A 23344-nucleotide genomic window follows, 5' to 3' on the forward strand; every position below is an offset into this window, starting at 1 on the left:
ATTAAATGATCTTTAAGTGAATGTATGTATTTTTTATTGTCTATTGTCAAAGTAATTATTGTAAAGTGCTGCACAATTTATTGGTACCAACCACTAGCAGTAGAAGTAGAATTGTTACTTTGTGTTTCCTAAAACAAACAAAAAATGTAAATGCATGTTTTGGCAGTCCTCATCTCAAAGTAGCGTACTATTTTGACCACTGGGTGGTGCAAAAGCACCGAGGAAAAACGCAAGTAAACCCTTCTTGGTCACAGCAAAGTGAGGCCCATCATCCGCGCTCTATGGTGGGGATTGGGGTGGGGATTGAGGAAGCCAGAACTAGAGAAGTCATCATCTGTCCTGATTCTGCAGCTGCTCTGGAAACTTTAAGAGTAGGAAAATCTAAAGCTCGTCATGACACTGTGAATGGTATCTTGAGCGTGTCACGCTGCGGTGAGGGGGAATGAGCATTGCAAAGGAGAGCTTAAGAAGAGAAGTAGATGTTTATGTACCACTGTGGAGAGTGGAACAGAAAGAAAGAATTTAAGAGGGCTCAGTAGAAGAATTGGCAGAGCGGGTGGGAAAAGGAAGTCAGGGGTAGATAGACACAACCTGAAGTCCGAGAAGTATGTTTCTGTACTTCTCTGTGCCGTAGCGACTCAGTTAAACTGTGTAGATTGAGGTTGGGGCACTGTGGGCTAAATTAGTCCTTGTTGTAGGAAAACATGTTTCTGGCTTGTGTGATGGGAGTCCCATGGCAGGAAGGCATGGTTTCCTAGAATGTAGGAAGTAGCTAGGGCAGTAAGACTAGAAGTATTCTGGAATGGCAGCACTTGAGGCATTTTCTGGTGAATCTTTGTTTGGACACAGTGAGAAACTACAGAGCCCCCGTAAGAAACATCAACTTATCTTCCAAGGCAGTTCTTTAGTTGCTGCCGCTGGCTGTTCATTTTTTACAGTCTATGGTTCCTGCATGACACAAAACAGTATGTAAAAATGTAGTTCAAACTTTGACCGGTGCAGGTCAGTAATACGCTTAGCAGCGTTTACACTGCCGGGATTATAGAACAAGAAGAAGACATACGGAAATTGCGTATCTATATCCACTGCTGCACCAACGTGCTAACGGTAAAGGTGAGTTAAGCTCTATGAATTAAACCAATGTCATCATCATATATTATTATTAAAGAGATAAACACCACACAGACGTCTTTCTAGTAAACCTAACGTTAGCGGGTGCAGTTTTATCTATAGAGTGTCACAGCTCGGATTCTAACTAACGTTACTTATCAAGTCACTGTAAGACAGCTACACGCCATGCCAAACTCCATATACATTTTGAACATGTAATTTCCCTTTTTATGTACAAAGTAAACCATACGACTTCGGACATAACTGAATGCCCCTTCCAAATCGAGAGGAACCGCTTTTCATTTCGGCAAACAAGCAACCCGCGAACAAACGCAAATTATCCCAGAATTTTAACTTTTTAAATGTTAAACCATGTATCTAAATTCCCCTCCAAAGGAATTTAGCGCTAAGGTTGCAAGTTCCGTGAAGACTAACGTTATGTTATGCGCATAGAAATAAAATGGATTCATTCATTCTATGGTTATGCTACTTGTTTCAGCTGTTTACATTTTATTTTTTTTAAGCTGTGGTTACCTGTATTCGGATTTTAACTTTTGGAACGCCTTGCTCTGGTCTCGTTGAATCCGCCATTCGTTTTGTAAGCTAGCTAGCTCTATGTTGTTGTTTGTAGCTAAGGACAGGTGAGGAGGGCATGAGAAGGGCAAATAATAGGCCTTTTGTGTTTGGTGTCTGCCTGACTTCCTCCGTGTGTGACAACACAGTTATGTGTATGTACAGTCAATTTCAGACATCTCTGGTATCAACACAATTAAAAGTAAACCCTGCTGAATTCTTTTCAGCTCTAATGAAGACTATTATCTCACTAGTTTTAAATGGATTTAAAATGTAAAAAAACAACAACAATAAATGCCTTTTTATTAATTATGTTCTCTCCCCTAATGTTTGGAATCTGATGGAACAGAAAGTTGTTTAAGTGATATATGTTCTTTCATGTTGTAGTCTTCTTGAATGCAGTTATATGTTAGCATGGGTATATAAATTCACTTTTATGTGCAAATAGCTCTCACTTTTCCCTCTTTACTAGAACACTGTAACCAACCAGTAATTGTACTGTAAGATAAAACACACAAACAGCTTAATTATTCTCCCCCCTATGTAGCACCCGGGAGTGGAAGCGGTGTGCAGTCATGTGGCCTCTAGTTTGGACGGCGGTACGGACCTACGCCCCTTATGTGACCTTCCCTGTTGCCTTTGTGGTGGGGGCAGTGGGCTACCACCTGGAGTGGTTTATCAGGGGGACCCCTAAACCTCGAGAGGAGAAGAGCATCCTGGAACTGAGGGAGGACAGGAAGCTGCAGGAACAAGAGGGCATGGACAGCACCCAGGTGCTTAGCCTGAAAGAGAAACTGGAGTTCACACCTAGAGCAGCTCTGAACAGGAACAGACCGGAAAAGAGCTAACCCGTGTTGGTGTGAGAGACTTGCGTTTACCCTTTCTCAGCAGGAGGATAATTCATTGGAGGCAAAAGGGGGTGAACCAGAAGGCAAAAACACCCATTCTTCCCATTTACCTCAGCCATACATCCTCACTAATGCATCAGCTTGCCTGTGTAAATATCTGCTACTTTTAAGAAGCTAGAGGGTAATTAAAAAACACATACTTTCACCAAGTCAAATATAGCTTATATATGTTGTATGTAGGGCTGGGCAATATATCAATATTATATCGATATCGTGATATGAGACTAGATATCGTCTTAGATTTTGGATATCGTGATATGACATAAGTGTTGTCTTTTACTGGTTTTAAAGGTTGCATTGCAATAAAGTGATGTACTTTTCTGAACTTAGCAGACTGTTCTAGCTGTTCTATTATTTGCCTTTTTCCCACTTAGACATTATGTCCACATTACTGATGATTATTTATCTAAAATCTAAGTGTGAAGATATTTTGTTAAAGCCCCAATTGTCAACCCTAGAATATCGCCGCGATAGAGGTATTTGGTCAAGAATATTGTGATATCTGATTTTCTCCATATCGCCCAGCCCTATCTGTATGTGATTATTTGACTTTCCCCTTGATGTCGTACATGCCTGTTCGTGCATTGATCAATAACTAAACTAATACACTATAATTAAAACACTTTAAATATGGACAGGGTTTGATGGGAATTGGTCATTTTCTGTTTTATTTATATCTATTTGTAGTATTATGGCACAAATGTTATTGTGTCCCTGCTTTTAAATCCCACACAAACGGTGCAAGAGATGGCCAAAATGCAAATCATTTCCATGTTCCAAGACATTTAAAAAGAGTTTCTCCTTTTAATCATTTCTGTATGTTGAGAAAGAACTTCTGATTGTTAACATAAAAGCAGAGGAAGAGAAACAGGTCTTTGTTGTAGGTTTTTTTTTTTTGTGTAACTTTTGATGGTATGTGACAAAATAAGCCAACAGTGTGGGAGGTCTCTCAGGAAGTTTAAGCTGCTTAGTCCTATTGTCTGGAACATCTACAAAATACTATCATTTTAGAAAGTTTGGACGGTCTGTGACAAATATGAATAAAGGAACTTGCATGCTACTGTAAATAGGCTAGACGTTTACTTTTTGACATCACCACTTCCCGCTACTCATTTCTCCTAACAAAGTTTCAGTTTTAGTCACTTGTGTTTCACCCTCATTGTTTTACATTCAGGTCCGCACAAATATCCGATCCCACTTGATAATGAAACGACACTGCTGCCAAGCCGAGGACAGAAAGTAACATTAAAGTCACAGGAAGGAAGTAATGACTCTGCTCATTCAGCTTCAACAAGGAAATTATTTTTGGAGGGAATGCCATAGACAAAGCAATAATCAATGGGGGAAACCGCCAACTCATTACACTTGAAATTTGGCGTGTGGACAATACTGCGTTATACTTCTGGTATGATATAAAAAGGATAACAAAAAAAGAATCCATTTGAAAAGTCTGGAATTTTCCAGTTCTTCAAAGCTGCCTTAACATGTTTCTGCGTCTGCTGTCTGAGCTACAAGTTCTTAACTAAGACCAAACCTCCGACAGTATAGGCTCATTCACAGATAGCTATATGATCAAGTGTTTTTAAGATGAACCATACAATACGCCCATCCTGAATATGAAGTCAATTTCAGATACAAATGGTCCCTTTGCTGGTAGATATGATTTTAGATGTTTAGAAGTTGTAGGTTCATGAGAAATCTTTACATCCCAAAAATGGGGCAATAATCACAATTTAATTTTCACTATACCAGGTTTTAGGATAAAATACACAAAATGAAATAGGTACCTTTTACAAAAAGAACCAACCCTAAATAGACAAAACTTTCATGTTGTTAAAAGGCCGATGGAACCACAAAACATGACATCAAATTTAACATCAACCGTATACTCATTTTAAATTGGATTTTAATTCATAAACTAAAAAGGTACATTATTTAACTAACATTGTTTGCAAAGCATAATGACACTAGTAACAAGGTAAGAGCACACACAAAATGCCACTCATGCCCATGAATCTATTGACCCCAGTGCATGCTGGGGAGGCTACCCAGGTCACTAATAAGGCTACGGTCAGACTGCAGGCAAAAGTGGCCCAAATCTGATTTTTTGGGGGGATCAAATGACCAGGTCAGACTTCTTCAGAAGTAGCGCGCACTCAGATCAGATTTTTTCAAATCAGATTTAGACCACTTCCATATGTGGTCCTGAATCAGAACCAGGTCTGTTTTCCTTTCAATGTGGCCGCAGTGTGAACAACCAAGGCGGATTTGATGCAACTTTTACGTCAATCTACATCGACATTTGTCACAATTATGCGCCGGCAGGAGTTAGCCCTAGTTACAGACAGTAAAATTTAAAACTGGACTAGGCCTACAAAATAAAGAACAGTGATGGAGCAAGTCAATGGAGGGATGGTGAGGAATTAGACCTAATTAGTGTATGGGGAGATATTTAAATTTAGTCAAAACTAGAAGGATCATACCTTAACCACTCCGTTTTTGAAAAAATAGCAAACAAAATGGAAATCCACACATACCTCTGTAGTGAATTTGCAGCCATAACCCCATAAAAGGCCAAAATAGGTAAATTGTCTCTCTTTCTCTTCATTCTTCTCCTCCTCAGCACCTGCTCATTAATGTTACGGCTGCCATTACACAAACATTTTGAAATAAAAGTGACAATGCTTACTTCCTCCATAACCTCCCTAACTTTAGTGTAACAGCATGCTGCGTCTAATGTTATTGTTATTGTTCTTTTGCGCACGCGGGTCAGTTCGAAAAACCGTAAACAGTTCACACTGGAATCTGATATAGGCTACATTATATGTGAACAGCCAAACAAAAAATTGGATCTGAGCAAAAAAATCAGAATTAAGCATTGAGCGTTGCGCTGTGAACATAGCCTAAGCTCTTGTAAGTGCAGCACTCAGCCAATTATATGAGAGCTGATCATGGTAACTCTACTCATGTTACCGTTATTTCAAAATAAGAGCACACTATTCTAATATTAATCAAACAATCTTTTAACAGCTTCAACCGACCCAGTTTGCTGGATGAGAATTAACAGTATAATTTTAGTCTGGATTAGTTAAGCCACGTTTGAAGAACAGGGCCTGCATTCATCTGCATTTGCGCAGTGTGTGAATAACTCATCTTATTTATGTAATTATATACAGATTGCATATTGGTCTTGGCGCTATCTGTCATTGCTTTTAATTTTATGACTAAAGAGCTACATGTACAACAACATAGATGTGAAACATTCCTTTTGATACAGGCCATTAGCAGAACAACATGAAGCTAAAATTGGCGTATCCTTTTAAGGGCCACTTCTATCACTTTATCTCACAATCAGCAAAGTCACATATTTTTTTTTTTAGTATTCCAACAAAAACAGTGATTTACTTCCGTACACTGGGGACTTTCTCTGTGTGATAACAAGTCATGATTAAGAATATGGTATGCTTATTTAGGATAATATAGTTCTGAAAGAATAATCATGGAGACTGCCGCTCTACACGAGCACTTCAGTGATTTTGCCTGTACCCGACGGTGACTTTTGGTCTCCCTGTGTAGGCAGAAAGAGGGAAAAGTTCCCACAAATTCAATCGAGAAAATCTTTATCATCCTCGTTATTAAAACAAGACAAGTGATGTGGTCAGGGAACAAAGACTTTAATAAGAATCCACCATCGATTGAAGATGGAGAAGTTACTGGGGTCGTAAAATGCTACAAAATGAGAAAACTTTATGAAGCTTTTTAAATCCGACACGTGATATCTCACATGCACTTAGAGAGAACTCTAATCATTATTTTGTTGACACTTTTACTCCAGTCCCGCAGCCTTTCCTGCATTAAATAATGAAGCAGAAAGGTCCATCTCTCCCGTGCCTCAGGAGCTCTCTTAATGGATGAAAACCTTTTCCAGTGTGCCAGGATTAAGTTCTGCTGCGTTACCCTGCCAGCTAGTGAACTGGGGAAAGATTATGAGGCCCAGATTTACATTGGCACATGGTTGGTGAATGCTGCGCTATCGGCAGTCATCAGCTTGTACTCCCCTCTTAAGTTTGCTATCAGAATGAGGCGCTCCGCTCCGGTGAGCCCGCTTGTGCATGTTCAGAGAGGCAATTACTTCAAGCTGGTGGAAGTTTCCATCTGAAACTAGTGAGGATGGAGACGTGGAGATGCAACTAAATTATACTGAAAGTTAACAAGGAGTGTGTGGTGTGTTTAGGTGTGTAAAAGGTGTGTGTGTCCTCCTGGGAACAATCAGACGACAGGTCGGCTGCTAACAATGGCCCAGAACTGGACAGTACTGTGGGAACCGAGCACCGAGGCTCCTGGGAAAGGAGGGGAGGAGGGATGTTGGAGGTGCTCTATTGTTCTTGTTGGATGATGGGGATAATGGGTGCGGGTGATGCTTTTTTTTTTTTTTTTTTTTTAAAAAGGAGGTCCAATCCAACATCCTGAGTGGACAGGCCGGAGACGGTGTTCCCTTTGCTGCAGGAACAATAGAGCGGTCTGCCTGCTGGAAGGGCACCATATCCCCTATTAAACAACACACACACACACACACACACACACACACACACACACAGAATCCAGGAATACAGGTATTGCTGTGTATTAAATTTATACACAGACGAGGTGCTTAAACATCCGCAACAACGGCTGTTTCAGAAATGTTTCCATCCGGTAAAACGATTACATTCTTTCAAATTAAAAGGGCTGATTATCCACGGTAAATACTTGCTAGACAGTTTCAATATTAAGTCCCTCTTATTATCTCTAAAAGATCATCAGGATGGTTGCATTCTCTATGTATTAAACTGAAAGCTGCATCAATTGTTCTTTTGATTGTTGAGTTTTTGTGGTGAACATGTTGCCTATTTACACTTCCAGCAGACACTGAGCAACATTAGCATTCATTTAGAGTCGTGTTTCTGGCCATTATTCACTTGTTTTTTTAGCTATTTTGGTATCCGCCGCAGACTCTAACTTGGTTATTAACTTGCTACAGTACATACTTTACCACGTTCACCAGATAGTTACTAACTTTGTCTGTTGTTTAGTTCTAGGCAGGTAGCATACTGTCTGTTTAGCAGAGCACTTTCACTGAAAACAGCTGGAATTGATGAGAGCAATGAGAGTGAACCAAAACAGTATGGTTGTGAGACGTACAACCAAAACAATGAGCGGAAAGACGCTAAAGCGCTTCACTGAGCTAAAGGGGGGGGGACTGTAGAGTTGGACGATAATTCTTTGTGGGTTGGTCCCTGCGACAGACCCGTTTACACATTTAGTTTAGTTTCACATTTAGTCATCTGACTTATTGTTAATGTAAATATATTGGTTAGTGCAGCTCTGAACTAAACACCCAGACTTTTAGCCAGAAGACTCCACTCTCCTACCTGGAATTCAGCTCAACAAACAGCTGACGAGATACAACCAAATTCTCTCTCTCTCTCTCTCTCTCTGCTATAAGTGGTACCAGCCCTCTCAATTGACTCCAGCTGCACAGATGGCACTTTGCCCATTTCCCTCATCCTTCACTGGCCTTTGATGGGCCGGCCGTAACATTAGGTCAACAAAACACAGGGGAGCTGGAACAAAACAATGCAACAATGCCCACTGCAGCTCAATTGTCAGGGTGAACAATCCCAAACGACCAATCCCTTGGGGATAAACAATACTGGAACAGGAAACAGATACAGACCCACTTCCTATCCAGAGTTTAAATTTAGGAACTGCTCAAAGCATTTTTGTCTTGTTTTGTTATGTAGCCCAAATTAAGGACTTGGGTGCTTGGACGTGACATTGTTATGGATACAGAGAAAGCTGTGTGTTGGTATTGTGTGTGTGTGTGTGTGTGTGTGTGTGTGTGTGTGTGTGTGTGTGTGTGTGTGTGTATGTATACTGAGTGAAACAAAGGGAGTTGGCACACTCAACGCCGTGTGCCTTTCACATGTACACACACTATAACATAAACACTAAAACCCAAAAGTGGTCTTTGCTGTGCCAGGCACATTATTTCCAATTACAGCCAAATAAAGAGATCTTACATAACTTTGCAACCTCATTCACCCTGTCGCTTGCTATTTTAAGCCCTGCTGCTGGTCACTTGTTTGTGTGTGTGTGTGCGTGTGTGTGAGAGAAAGACTGAGTTTTCGTGAGGAGGTCATGTTGGTCCTAACTTTTTGTGTGTGTGTGTGTGTGAGAGCTTTCTCTGCCTTTTCAGGATGCACCCCAGAGATACACAGGGCTTTTGGCAGTACAGCTGGCAGGAAGTCTGACAACAGAGCAACCCATTTTGGACAGGCCTGGCACATAGGTGGGTCTTTAAAGACCCTCCGGAGCCCGGTGCAGGGCCCAGCTGTAAGGCCTTCCCTAAAGGATAGTTGCCTCTGGGCATGACACTTGGCCTTTCATAAGACCTGCTGGAGCCCGGAGGCTACTTGACAGCACTTTGAACTGCTTTTTCACTCTAAAAGATTGTGTGCTGTAGTGGGTGCGTCCATCTCTGTGCACACTCATTCACCAAACGGAGATATTGTCTTTGTGTGTGATCAGCGGCATGTGGCTTCACCAACAGAGTGAGGAAATGCATCAGCAGTGACTTCAACAATGTCAGGAAACGCTGAAACGCAGCTGATCCCAGAGGTTGCATGTATAACCGTTAAGGATGACCTATCACACAGATTGGGGTCTTCCCTGCTAATGACTCCCACGTTTATTTGCACAGCTTTACACAAACAAATATCTCCATTGTCAAGTTTTTATTTTTTTATTATTGGACTATCCTCTGAAAGCAGTTTCTGTCTGATTAGATTGCCTGAAGTTTGGGAAATAGTCTAGACGTGAATATTAGGTAATCAAACTAATGGATGTGACTAAGAAACAGTTAGTTAGTTCCTGACAGAGGAAGATGTAGATATTAGGGGGCTTGAGAGGAGGAACGCTATTTCTCTGGCGGTTAGATATCGTCTGTAGAGAAATAAAATGGCTGTTGAGCTGCAAATAACCTGGGAAGTTGTTTTCATCTCGGAGGTTTATATTTGCTTCGCTGAACAAGAGGTGTAGGTTTACTCTGTGGAAAGAATAGAGTAGGGCGTTGGGCTTCTCCGGCTTTATGGGCTATAGGGAAGATGAATGTAAAAGGGAGCTTGCTGTTCCGCTGCTGGCTTTGGTTGGCAGCAGAGGGCTGATACGGGACGCCCCGTGCAATCTGTTTCGTGACCCCCTTGGCTTTTTGTGAAAACACACACAAACATTCTTGTGGACACGTGCGCACAAGTGCACACACATGCACCCACCCACCTGCACTAAGATAACAAGACTGCACGGGAATGCCAGCCAAGTTCTAGTGGACAGGCATCGAACTGGGCAGCTTCAGCAGGATCTGTTTGGATTGTTCTCTCAACAGTATCTGCCAATTTATCCTTGACACAGGGAGAGGCTGCCCACAATAACAACACATTCCACTATGAGGACAGAGAAACAGTTTTCTTATTATTATTAGATCATAAAACATTTTGATCAAACTGCAGCAAAATGAAAAATAAAGTCTTTTTAATTTCTGTTCTTCAGCTGCTTGTTGCAGTTCTTGTTTGGCCTCACACAGTTCAAGCGGTTTGTTTTATGAGAACCTGTCTCGCTTGGATTTCCCATAAACCCCCTTTCCTGCTATAGATAACTGCATATCGTCATGGAGACAGTTCGGTAAATTGCTGGAAATGAGCGCTGTATTGCAGAGCGCTGTGGCTGCAGCCCTGAAAAGACTTATGGCTACATTCATTCGGAGCCTAGGCGAGCACCTTTCTCGACAGTGCTGGATTTTATCAATCGCACTCCAGGAAAACAGCGTTAACATTCAGGACTCCCCAGGGGATATTAAATAGAGCCAGCAAAAAGTGCTATTCCACCTTGTATGAACTTTTAACTGCTATATAATTGATGCCTTTTTTTCCCTTTACAGCCAGAGCTACAGATTTGAAAACAGCCATTAAATCAAAGTTATTTCCCTCCATTCCCCCCCCTCAGAAGGTTATGCTCATGATACCATGTAAGGCTCATCCACTTCTCCACACCTCCATCCTTATTATTCCCAAAGAGCTTTATCTTGAGTGATTCAGAGCCTCCCTGTTGTGACAGTATTTGGATAGAGCTTGAACACAGAAGCACTACACACCTCAGAGACATTTTGCTCACACAGAAATCAAATTCTATATTCAGAAAGGAAAAGGGATCCTGTTCACGAGAGATCAACTAGTATGGAACGTAGTATCTGTATAGGATCTGTAGTATATTTTGTATGACAGGAAAAATGTAGTATGTGATATGATATATTGATAATTACACCATAATTTGACAATGCCATCATAGATTTATGGTACTTTAAGCTTTATTTTACACAAAATATAAATATTAACTTGTATTTCTTCATAATACCTTGAACATTAAATACAGTTTTCACATAAGTCATTTCCTTTCATTTAGTTTGCACATTTCTGTACCGCTTTCAGTCCATTCAATATGCAATCAAAGATGCATCCTTTAAAAAGGTCCCATGGCATGAAAATTTCACTTTGAGGTTTTTAATTAATATGCGTTCCCCCAGCCTGCCTATGGTCCCCCAGTGGCTAGAAATGGTGATAGGTGTAAACCGAGCCCTGGGTATCCTGCTCTGCCTTTGAGAAAATGAAAGCTCAAATGAGCCGTTTTGGAATCTGCTTGTTATGAGGTCATAACAAGCAAGGTTACCTCCCCTTTCTCTGCTTTGCCCGCCCAGAGAATTTGGCCAACCCATGAGAGAGAGACATCATGGCTTTCAAATGAGAAAAGTGGCAGTTGGTCAAGGCCACACCCCCACCCTCTACCTTTCCCCTCCCACTCTCCTCCTCAATAGCTTCAGACACAGAAATGGCACATCCTAAGGAAAGCTCATTGTGGGACTGGCTCTAGTGGCTGTAGTTCTGCACCAAAGCTGAATTTCGGGAAAGAGACTTCAGATACAGTATTAGGGGACCACTAAGGTCTATATAAAAGCATCCAAAGAGCACCATGTCATGGGACCTTTAAGTTCTCTCTCAAGCTCAAAAAAGGTTTGATTTTCAAACTGGATTCTTGTCTTTCCTCCATTATTCAGCTCTCATGCCATGCTCTAGTATGCACTGGTCCTCTCTCTCTCTCCCTCTTTCTTCATAGCTAAATTACTATGGTTACTGGCTATGATAAGCCATTTACCATCCCAGAATTCCTCTGGTTTGGCTTCTCTTAACCCATGTCTTCCACGAGTCCCTCGAGTGACCAAAACTCACTGGGTGAAAGGGGAAAAGTACATTGTGTGTGTGCATGCATGCATACATGCCTGCGTCCACACAGCCATTATCCTCTTGGGAGCAGAGCAGGATCCAGAGACCAGTACATTCCACAGTGTGGACAGAGCCATGGGAGAGAGAGAGAGAGAGAGAGAGAGAGAGAGAGAGAGAGAGAGAGAGAGAGAGAGAGAGAGGAGGAGGAGGAGAAGAAGGGGGGTTTCAAAGAACTCCAGGGGTGCAAATCTCAGAGGAATATGCTTAAATCTGGTTGTACTGCATACTCTCCCATACACACTCGCACAATATCCCTAGCCTCTCTGCAGACCTCCTGTTGCACAGGTTTTTTTTTTTTTTTTTCCACACTGTCACATTCAGCACTAAAAGCCATACAATGTGACATCAAGGCATCTTATGACTGCCATCGCCTCTCATTGTGGAGTCTCATTTTCTTTGCCTTGGGGAGTGTTTTGAAAATGTCCATTTATCTGGTAAATCTCGGTCTCCCTGCCTCGTAGGCATCAAGTTCACAGTGCAGTAGTTGTTCTTTGTTTGGGCTCTCACTGTGCACCCCCGACAGTCAAGTGTCATGTGCAGGATAGGTTGAAAAAACCGAAAGACTCAGAAACCAAACAAAGCCCTCATGGTCTTAAGCACATCACCACATCTGACTGGGTCATACATAATGCTTCTGCTTTGAGTGTCCCTTATGGGTAACCTTTGTGTTCTTCCCAGTGTGCTGTGCGTGCTTCTTATAATGGACTCTAGGGGAATGGGTTGTCTTCATAGCCCCCATGCAGTTCACATAACTGGGAAGCAGGTCAGTCCCGGCCTCCCCAGGTCCCCAGTTCACTTCTATCGCCAGATCCCCGTAGCTCTCACAGGGGTTGGGGTAGCACGCAGCCTCACCCTGAACAGGGAGGTTAACATGGCTCCCTGCTTTGTAAGACTGCGACGCATCCGTTTGGAGTTCTGGAGCCTCCTGTCGGGCCGGTAGCTGCTCTGACCGAGGTAGGTAGTCTTGTCGCTGGGCGCGGTAGCGTTTCTCCAGCCGATGGGAGACGGCAAGCTGAAGGAGGTGGAGCAGCTCGACGAGGTTGAGGAGCAGGGAGATGGCAGCGATCACCTGAGTGTAGATGGTGAAGATGGTCTTCTCCGTGGGTCGAGAGACAAAGCAGTCCACGGTGTGAGGGCAAGGGAACACCGTGCACTCGAACTTTGCTGCGATGAAGAAGCCATCGTAAAGGAACCACAGCCCTAGGATGAAGCCAACTTCTAGGAGGACTTTTAACAGGATGCTGAATACATACGCACACAGCAACCTGCCTTTCAGTTTAGGAGCCTCAAGAGGAGCCTTGCAAGCTTTTCTACCTTTACCACCGCCCTCTTGTTTCTCCTTCTCTTCTGCATTATCTTCAGTCACGTTGTTATTGTCCCTCTTACCTCCGCTAACACCTTGTTCCGCCTCCTTCTCATCCTCCTCTTTTTTCTTGTCCTTTCCAGCCCTTAAAGCCACATAGCCAAAGTAGAAGATCGTCGGCGTGGAGACGAAGATGACTTGGAGGACAAAGTAGCGAAAGTGGGAGATGGGGAAGGCTTTGTCGTAGCACACGGCAGTGCAGCCAGGTTGTCGCGTGTTGCAGACAAAGTCCGCTTGCTCGTCATCCCAGGCAGATTCGGCGGCCGTCCCCAGTATCAGCATGCGAAACAGGAAGAGCACGGTAAGCCAGACGCGGCCAACACCTGTCGAATACTCCTGACCCTCCTCCAGCAGGTGCTCAAGAAAGGACCAGTCAGCTCTGGACATCCTCTGCTCCTAAGAGGGACAGTTTGGTAGATGGCGGATGGATGAACAGATGGGAGAGAATGAGAGAATGTTTGAGAAATAATGATTTTGTATCGGGTGCCTGGACCCCGCATTACCTGCCTTCACGTCTAGTTGTGGTTGTTATTCAGGTCATTTAGTTTATCCACCTTTTCATTTACTGCTCCATTGATGAACAGATTGGCTTGAATGTGCCACTTTACACCTAATTGGTATATTTCATTTAATTTTTCCAGCTAATACCCGTGTTCAATGATTCATAAAAGGAAAAAATTAGCTGAGTTTCTCCAAACTTTTCAGTATAATGGCGTCTTTCTTTACTGGGGCACACATGTATCTGGCCACAGCCCCCGTCCCCCTCCCCCCCATTAGTTCTTCCATGAGCTCACACCGTCGTTAGGGTGGTCTCCAACTCCTCATCATCAAGATGTGAAAACAACAAGGCCCCCATACCCTTAAATGAACTAAAACAAAAACACATGGTACTAAAGTGTAACATTTCATATGAAAGGGAATAGTGTACGCTTTCCCTGTTCGCAATAAAACTGGAGTGAATGAGTCCAAGAGAAGCCACGTAAACTTTTACATTAAACAGCATTATTATATACATTTACTTCTCTAATTGAATTTATGAACCAATTAAAGCTGAGTCAATTCATACAGCGACTGATTTCATAACCCTATTTGGGTGTGGGGTGATGGAGGTTGAAAGTCAGTGAGCTCAATGACACACACACACACACGCACACACACACACACACACACATCTGAATAAACATCCTGTGTGGGTGGGAGAGTTTAGGCACTGCGGTGACACTTGTCCATTTGTTTAGACTTTGTTTTTTTGTTATTTCTTTCCCACTGAGATAAGAAAACTTCCTAATAGGGCAAATACAAAGTCTCCTGGCAGGGTGAGACAAGACAAAGGCCTGCCAGGGACTCTGTGGACTGATAGTATTGTACATAATATATGAATATTGAGTGTCTTTAATCTGTCTTTGATCTTCAATAAACATATCAAAGAAATAACATACTAGTAATAGGTCACCATACGAGATAGAAAAAATAGCATGGAATATGATTGTAAACTCCATATGATGTATATATCGTAGTATAAAATACAATGAAACACTACAACCAAGAAATCATTAGTCTAAAGTCTAGTTTTAAAGTCATTTTACCCTTGTTGTTGACATATTTTAAGTTGTTACATTTTTTATTTAAACCATATGGAATATATGTAAAACAAAAACATCTGCAGCAAGGCAGGCTAAATAAATGAATAATCATACAACGCAATATTTAAAATCACAGATTCAGTATCATGTATAGTGAAAAAGCTAATGAAATATAACAGAGATTCAGAAGTTTATCCTCTTATTCACTTTAGAAATACAGAAGGTGATGAAATAATAACACAAAAGTACTACCAAAAGTCAATAAAATGAGGCGTTCAAGGCACTGTAAACCCAATATCTGAACAATACACTTGCTGACAACTATTGAGAACCACAGGGACATGTGATTATGCCCTCATTACACAATACAGCCTAAAAGTTTTTATATATATATATATATATATATATATATATATATATATATATATATATATATATATATATATATATATATATATATTTATTATTTGTTAGGGCAACATTAGCAATTATAATCTATGTGTTTATGTTCGTAATTGGAAACGATTCTTACCTTTCTCTCTCGTGAAGCTGGGTCTGTCTCCTTACTGGCGGACTGGTCTGCGCACTAACAGTCTACTTTTTGAATACCTCCCTCCGCTCCTCACAGTAGCTGTCTTCAGCACAAGTGTGCTTGTGTTTGCCTTCCTTAAAAAGAATCGATGTAATCGGAAAAAAGTAGGGAGAACTTTCCCATGCCTGCTTCACTGGCCCTCCCTCAGGGTCTTCGTCCAGGAAATGGGATGGATGAACCCAAAGTAGCTCGGGTTGAATGCGCTCGGGATTTCGGGGTTTAACTTTGTTTAAAGACGACCAATTTGCATTAATTACACGGGAGTATCGCTTACTTCGCTTAATTGAAGGTTAGAAATAGCCTAAAGATGCTTAAGAAGTCGAGGCAAGAATGGACAATATATCCTACTGGAAAGAGTGAGATGGTCTTAAATGTCGTGTTTTAAAAGGGGGGAAAGGAACACTTTAAGTCAGTCAGTGCAGCACTTTTATAATAAATAAACCCATAAGCAGCACCATAATTAGACTAAGAACAGAGTAAATAGACCAGCCTCCTAATATCGTCTGTCTGTCTGCTGTATTATTCTCTGCATCCGCCTATAGCCTACTTGTAATCATGTCTCTATCTGTGTCCCGTCTTATTTTATGGGATAAGAATACATCATGAAATGACGGACGGCCCGATCTGACTTCCATGCAGGCTCATGTAATTTTCCATAATGCCACGCAATGGCGCCAGTCTCCTTATTTCCGAGAAGCACATGACATGACGCACCGATCAAATGGAGCCCCGTTACTTTTTTTTTTTGTTTGTTTCGATTCGTTTAACTCGTTATCTCTATGATTTCAAGAGAGTCAAAGCTTGTTACTCATCAGTATCATTAGTTTTGCTACTGCAGACTATAACTATAGCCTACTGTGGAGGAATTGTGTTTAGGGTCAAATTGTGTTCTTGCCAATTGATGTAAATCGATTCAGGCCTATTCAAGTACTGGGCGTGAGGTACTTACTTATTTGAGCATTAGCATTTTCTGCTACTCCACACTTCTACTCCCTTTTAACTTAACAGTACATTCAACAGATAATTCTTTATTTTCAGATTAAGATTTGGATACAAAACAAATGATCATTTTATAAAAATGATGTGTATGTATATTAAAATGAGCTCCATCTTGGCCCACTACAACATGGAAGTACTGATTATGCATCATTAATATTGATTGTTCTATATCTATGAATATACCACTGTCAGGGGCTATTATGAATAATACATATTTTTTTAGTTTGGATATGTAAGGTACACTAATATTTCTGTGCTTTTACTTACGTCAATATTTTTATAGTATGGTATTGCTACTTTAACTTAAGCTATGTTAAGTAAATGATCTGAGTACTTCTTCCTCCACTGGAATAAGATTAATAATTAGCTGCTTAGTAATATGTACTATACAGCATTTACCTAGTTGAATTTACTTATAATGTTATAATTTAATCACATAGGCTACAATTTGTGTTATTAATTTAGTGAACACATTAAATGTAAGTTACAGCCAGAGCGTGCTGATGTATAGACCAAAGTGATTTAAAGTGATTTGAGTGTATGTTGTGTATTACTGACACTACTAATAGGTTTTAATAGTACAGTATTAGTTGGGCCCATTCAAATAATAAAATTAACCTACTTTGTGGGATTATACATAATACATTAAATCAGAAGGAGCCGTGTTTTCTGATGCAAAATATGCACAAAGATCTCACCTTGTGTTTGTGCTTATTGGAAGCTGTAGCCTGTCTACTTTTTCTAGTCAAGGCCAAGACAGCCAGCTGGCTGTGCACAGGCTTTGTTTGTGGCTATAGCTAACCTGAACAAGCCCAACATGTTGCTATAATTCAGATTCTCTGTGCTTACTTATTGAAGGTCTTTTTTAAATATAGGCTACTGTAAAACCTCGGCAGTATACTGGATAGAAAGAATGCATCTTTTCAAAAGAAGCTTTTCTCCTTCGGAAGACGCCAACAGAGTTTGTAGTGTAAATAAATGGTTGCTGGAAGACTAGATTTCGTATCTTAAATCAGTTTTGGCAGAAGCGAGGCTGCACACTGCTGTGAGCATTAAACCCAATGGCTTTCTCGTGCTGCCAAGAAATTGAAACAATGATTGATCGTGAACGAGTATTTTATCCAAATACATTTACTGCATGATAACACAAATTCAAAAAATAGCCTCGCTAGTCATAACACTGTTCAGCACCAAATCGCATGTCATTACATAGTCTGTACAAATCCAACTGCTCATGGCAACTCCAGTTATCACCTTCTGACACCGCACTCAGTCAAATTAAAGTCTTTGCTGAGAAGTCATCTCCTCACAGTCTTTGCCAATCAGCGCTGCACCCTCATATGTGTCGATATGTAGATTATAGAAAGAGTTGGAGGCTGTGTCCATCTACCCGGCTGCTACACAGAGCCGGGCTTTGTATAAAAAAGAAAAGAAAAGAAAAAAAAGCCTGGTAAATTGACTGTGAATCATCCTGACAGATCAGCGTCTTGCTCTTTCTTTGGTCATTACATTCGTAGATGAATGGCGAGGAGGGAAGTGAGGACAGCCGACAGAGAGTAATGGGACTGTTTCCATTCAGGAGATGTGTTATGCCTTCCTGTGTTCGGTGTGTTCCTTGCCGCCGGTACAGATATCAATGAAACTAATTGCCAGCTTCAACTTCAATCACTTCCTCACCGCTGGACACATTTTAACATGCACTATTGTACTTTATGAGTGATTCAGTCCTGAGTATCATTTTACTCAATAATACAGATATGAATGTGGAATGGGAACACTCATTCAGAGATGGGTTGGAACACCAACTATAAGACTGAGGATTAAAAATTCTGTTAAAACCTATATAATAAAACAGGCATGTGTATCCTCCTCAAAATGAAACAGAACTGAAAACAACAGAACGACCGGATATACTGACAGCCAACAAATCATGCCCAAGTTAGTGATTTCTTTTCATGAATAAGTAATGGTGGGAGCGTTAAATACACCTCACCTTGTTTTGCTAAATGATTAACTGCAACCATTGCCTGCAGAAACACAAGCTGGATTTCCTTCTACCAACTCTATCTTTATTTACTGAAATTAAAAGGTTTTATAGAGTTGAAAATACATTTTTAGAAAACACTGTCAAATAACATGTTATTTTTAGCCATTGTTTTAGGGTTAGCAATATCAGTCGGTCCAGTCACCGCTTTGGTCCAGGCTGAAAGATCTCAACAAGTTTTGGAGGAATTGCCACAAAATATTGTACATGCCATGAGATTTTTCTTCAGACATTCATGGCTCCCCAGAGGATGAATCCTAATGGTTTTGCTGATCTACTGATGGATCCGCTTGTGCCACCAGCAGGTCAAACAATCCATTTGAAATATCTCAAAATCTACTTGATGGATTGGCACCAACATTTGTTAAGACATTCATGGTTCTCAGAGGATGAATCCTAATGACTTTGGTGATCATCTGACTTCCTCTAACACCTACATGAGGTTCAAATTTGTAGTTTTGAGTGAAATATCTCAACAAAAATAATCCATATGTGTTGGTGTTTTGTTATGAATGTGAAAATGAAAATGAACTGCTTCCTCCTCTGTCAGCTCTAGCCACTGAAAAGAAATAAGCGGAGAAATCAGGCCATTTACAAAAGCTGGTCAGTCTGACATCATATTGCCTGAGCTCATTACTATTCATTAGCTCACCCAGTTGGACTGGGTAAAGGATTCTGACAGCCAGGCTCTCATTGGCTAGCTGTTAGCCAATCAGATTCACACAGCTTAGCTTGTTAGAACTGTCAGAAATCAAGCTGAGTCTTCCTGCAGGCTTTCTACACCATGCTAGAATGGCTTGAAACAAGGTAACCAAGGCATTTTTTCCACACAAAAAATGTTACAGAGTCCATGGTAGAACTTCCGACATTACCACAAAGTAATGAAATACGTGTGGCAGGGCACCTTTAAGGATGAATTGATGATTATTAGTTCCCTAGATGAACAGTTGCCTTTATCTTATCTATGAGTAAATGTCATGTGAGGCTTCATACATTGGTGCACTGCATTTATAATGCTGTACTTTCTCTAATAAATTTGTCTTGACTGTCTTGAAAAATGTCTCTGACAAACAGGAACATTCTTGTGACATGTCATGCAAAAAAGATATCACTATTTATTTTGGGGTTACATCATGTGATATAATACTGTGTATCTGTATTGTGTGGGGGGTGTTTGCATAGGACAGCACAAGAATCGCTCAGTCTGTCACATTAACAGTAGATTTCCAGCACAGAAACAAAGCGGTGTGTGTCTATCAGAGCTGGCTGGTTAGTAAAGATGTCAAAGCTACATGAGCTATGAGATCCACAGCCTTGCATGTTTTTTGATGAAATATGCATGACATTGGCAGAGCTGTAGATCTTCTGAAGTGATATACTGTGTATATATATATATATATATATATATATATATATATATATATATATATATATATATATATATATATATATATTAGGCTGATGGGGGAAGGGTGATATCACACTAAACTAAACTACCACTGTGCCAACAGAAACTAAATACAGCTGTACCCTGCATCTCATACATTGTATATCAAGTTTCCCCCCTTTAGTGGAAAACACAGTACCACCACTGGTTCCTGTTTCTTTAGTAGGATTCCTATTAGCTTATATCTACGCATGGCCAGTTTTCTTCTTTTCTCTTTTTCCATCCCATGTGTAAACACAGTGCTATGTCTTGCTGTTGAATTCAGGGTCCATATCCAATCAGAGTGTTGCCTACATCCCCCTGTGGTCTACTTACCATGTGTCTTCCAGCCTTATTACACCTATAGGGACCCCTCCGTGACAGGAGCTATTGATCTTAGCTAGCTTGGAGCGATGCCATGAAAGTGTACATTGGCAGCTGATGACAACTTTATTAGAAAAGGAGGACAGATCAGCAAGTTTTCCCCACATCAAAGGGCCAGAAGGGAATAAGCCATGGATAGAGCTCATCGCATTTGTTTGGGGATCAATTGAGTGGCCTTTTTTTTTTAAGGTGATCAATTTGTTTTGCCTAGAGGGGATAATGCACTCCAACCACAGGTAAACATGAGCCATCGCCGAAGCATCACCCTCTTTTGGGTATTTATGTGATACTGTAATTGGCTTCTTCTTTTTTTAAGTGTCATTGAATTTTACATCAATGGAGAACAGTGGATGCCTGCAATTGCATTGGCTGTGATGCATGGATGTGTATTTGAATATGCTGATGGGATGTGTGGGATAGGTTGTCCAAAGTTAAATTTACTGTTTCTAAGACAGCCTGTGAGAGAGAAAGATTACTATTTGTCTTCACCATTGACTTTCATTTATTTTCTAAAGATTGACTCCTCTGGGAAATACCTGCACTTAACACTCAGTATGGAAAAGCCCTTAAGTGAGCTTATGGTTTTTAAAAGAAATAACAATCCAGCCAATGTTTCTGGAGCAGGAAAATAGCATTTCCAATTTATTTGTGTTCAAAATTCTTCTATGACACAAAATTGCAACCTGTAGGTTGACTTCATTCAAAGTGAGCCTGGGGTCAAGGCCTTTGACATTTGGCCTTAGCGTAGTTCGGACGAGTGCTACTGTAATGAAGATACAAACAGATCTGCTGGCAGGCTGTGAAGCAGGTGGCGCAAGGCCGAGCTGTTAACGATTCTAGCCTGTTGATGAATGCCCTGCCACATACATGAGGGGTGAGGGTGCGTGTTGTGTCGTGTTGGAAATGGGGATATTACACCTTGACCCAGTGAACCGATAAATATTCATTAGGCTGCCTTCCATAGAGAGAGAGTGTATAGTTACATTTCAGTGGCCTTGTTATGTAGGACAATGCTGTGTCATGGCTAAGCTGGAGTGCAATTGACTAGGAGAGATGCCACAAACATAAGGATAATATACTAAGGCGTGACTTTCTCTCCTATTCTTTATATGAGCATTAACACACTTGAGTGAGTAAAATACACTTGCCTATAGCAAAGCTTAATTCCCAGGGTTGCATGTTGATGTACTATATGTCAGTGTGGGAGGTTGTCATGTTTAATACATATAACCCGCTCTTTCTGCAATCACTTAGTGAAAACTAGACCTAGTGGGGAAGCATGACATGCAGATCTACATAATTCCCATATAGGCAGTTCCCAGCAGGATCTGAAACATCGCCTCAAAAAGTAGTCAAAAGCTGATGTGGTCACACTGTGTTCATGGAATTTAACACTAAGTGGAGTAGACTTTGACTAGGTCTCAACTCTGATATGAAGTTGACACTTTCATTCATCCTGGAAGTCAACACATTTATTTCTAGTGTCAGCATTCTTTTGTGAATAGTTAAACACACACACACACACACACACACACACACACACACACACACACACACACACACACACACACACACACACACACACACACACACACACACATATTCACAAAGTGGCCTGTATCAGTGTCACTGACCATGGTGCTGAAACTAAAGGCTGCCATTGCAACCAACTACAACTACAACTGTCAACACAAATAATGATACAATACTGGGCATAACTGTACTGTGCACTTGCACACCACATCATGCTGAATCCTCATGAAGTGCTGCCGCAGTAAATTAAAGTGTGTGTGAAATACTGTATGATTGCCTGTGGGTGAAAATCAGATGCTATAAAAGTAAAACAATTATACTTTCAGAAAAATATCACTGTTTTTAAATAGACCTCATAGTCATTTTCCTTTTTGAAAGTACAATAATATATCATGAATATTTATCAGCTCTGAAATATGTTTTGCTAATGAAAGCGGGGGAGCACTACATCCCCCACTGGCCAGTTGGGTTAGTTGAACTGAGAGGGATTATATGGAAGTTGTAATTTAGCATCCTGTAAATGTTCAAATTATTCTCTAAAAATGTACTTTATAGCCTACATGACGGCTGCAGTTGAAAAGGACCTTTACTATTGGAGATGAAGAAGCTCTTAGGGTGGATCCTGCTGCACTGGCTTCTGAGGAGCTTGTTTCTGTCTCTGTGGGAGCAGCAATGCTGAATGTATCATGAGAAATTAACACCGAAGGCGCTGCGCAGCGCCTGTGAAAATACCGGTCCCCGTTAGGAACTGACAAAAATATCAAAAACTGGGAGGCTCCAACGCCCTCTCGGTTGCGCGCATATGCACACCTCTCTGTCTCACTTCTCTTTTCCTCACATATTGTAATGTGACACGTGCACGCCAAGTCTACCCATTTCCAGTAGTTCAGCAAGTTCATGAAAAAATAAATGTAGGTCATTATTATTATTGTTATTATTTGAAAGTATCAGTCCACTTAGTATCCAGTCATGCACTAAAACACTCATGCAATCATGAAATGAACCTAAGGCTTATTGAAAATGACTCTTTATTCCCCCCTGTCTCTCTCGCTCTCTGCTCTGACCCATTTACAGGAGCTACTAAGTGCCTGACGTGATGGCGTGTTCAGAATAGGCGGCTATGCTGCTATAAACATTACGGGTGAGGTATTTACCTTCCAGTAATGTATAGGCTGCACTGTAGTGATGTTGTGCGTCTATGTCAATGAAAAGTCCAGATTTAGGTCAAAATCAATTTGATTCTTTAATCATCGCATTATTTACAAAATATGATGTTGATCCCCTACAACCATTACCCTAAAAGTCAGTAATGAGTATTACTTTTGTAATATCAAGTATGTTTTAGAGCAAAGTAATGAATTTGACTGGAAACCAATGACAAACTTGTCATATCATAGCCCATAGAAATGATTTTGTTTGCAGTGCGCTCCAGCAAATCTGTGACCATATTCAAATCGA

General features: G+C 40.9%; 2 protein-coding genes across 3 annotated transcripts; one reads left to right on the forward strand and one right to left on the reverse strand.

Annotated features, from left to right (window-relative positions):
• Positions 1 to 279: 279 nt before the first annotated feature.
• Positions 280 to 2805, forward strand: smim12 (small integral membrane protein 12). Of its 2 annotated transcripts, none has more exons than XM_028597883.1 (2): positions 280 to 1107; positions 2231 to 2805. In XM_028597883.1, exon 2 carries the CDS (start codon positions 2259 to 2261, stop codon positions 2529 to 2531), a length of 273 nt encoding a protein of 90 aa, XP_028453684.1. In that variant the 5' UTR covers positions 280 to 1107; positions 2231 to 2258; the 3' UTR covers positions 2532 to 2805. The 2 variants fall into 2 exon arrangements, with proteins under 2 accessions (XP_028453684.1, XP_028453683.1); XM_028597882.1 differs by having other exon boundaries at positions 284 to 1113.
• Positions 2806 to 11598: 8793 nt separating this feature from the next.
• Positions 11599 to 15983, reverse strand: gja4 (gap junction protein alpha 4). Its single transcript, XM_028597429.1, has 2 exons — positions 15441 to 15983; positions 11599 to 13721 (listed from the first exon to the last, which is right to left on the reverse strand). The coding sequence occupies exon 2, from the start codon at positions 13710 to 13712 to the stop codon at positions 12582 to 12584; it is 1131 nt and encodes a 376-aa protein (XP_028453230.1). The 5' UTR covers positions 13713 to 13721; positions 15441 to 15983; the 3' UTR covers positions 11599 to 12581.
• Between the last annotated feature and the right edge of the window lie 7361 nt (positions 15984 to 23344).

The sequence above is a fragment of the Perca flavescens genome, chromosome 14 (genome assembly GCF_004354835.1).
Source record: "Perca flavescens isolate YP-PL-M2 chromosome 14, PFLA_1.0, whole genome shotgun sequence".
In the NCBI taxonomy this organism is placed as follows: Eukaryota; Metazoa; Chordata; class Actinopteri; order Perciformes; family Percidae; genus Perca; species Perca flavescens.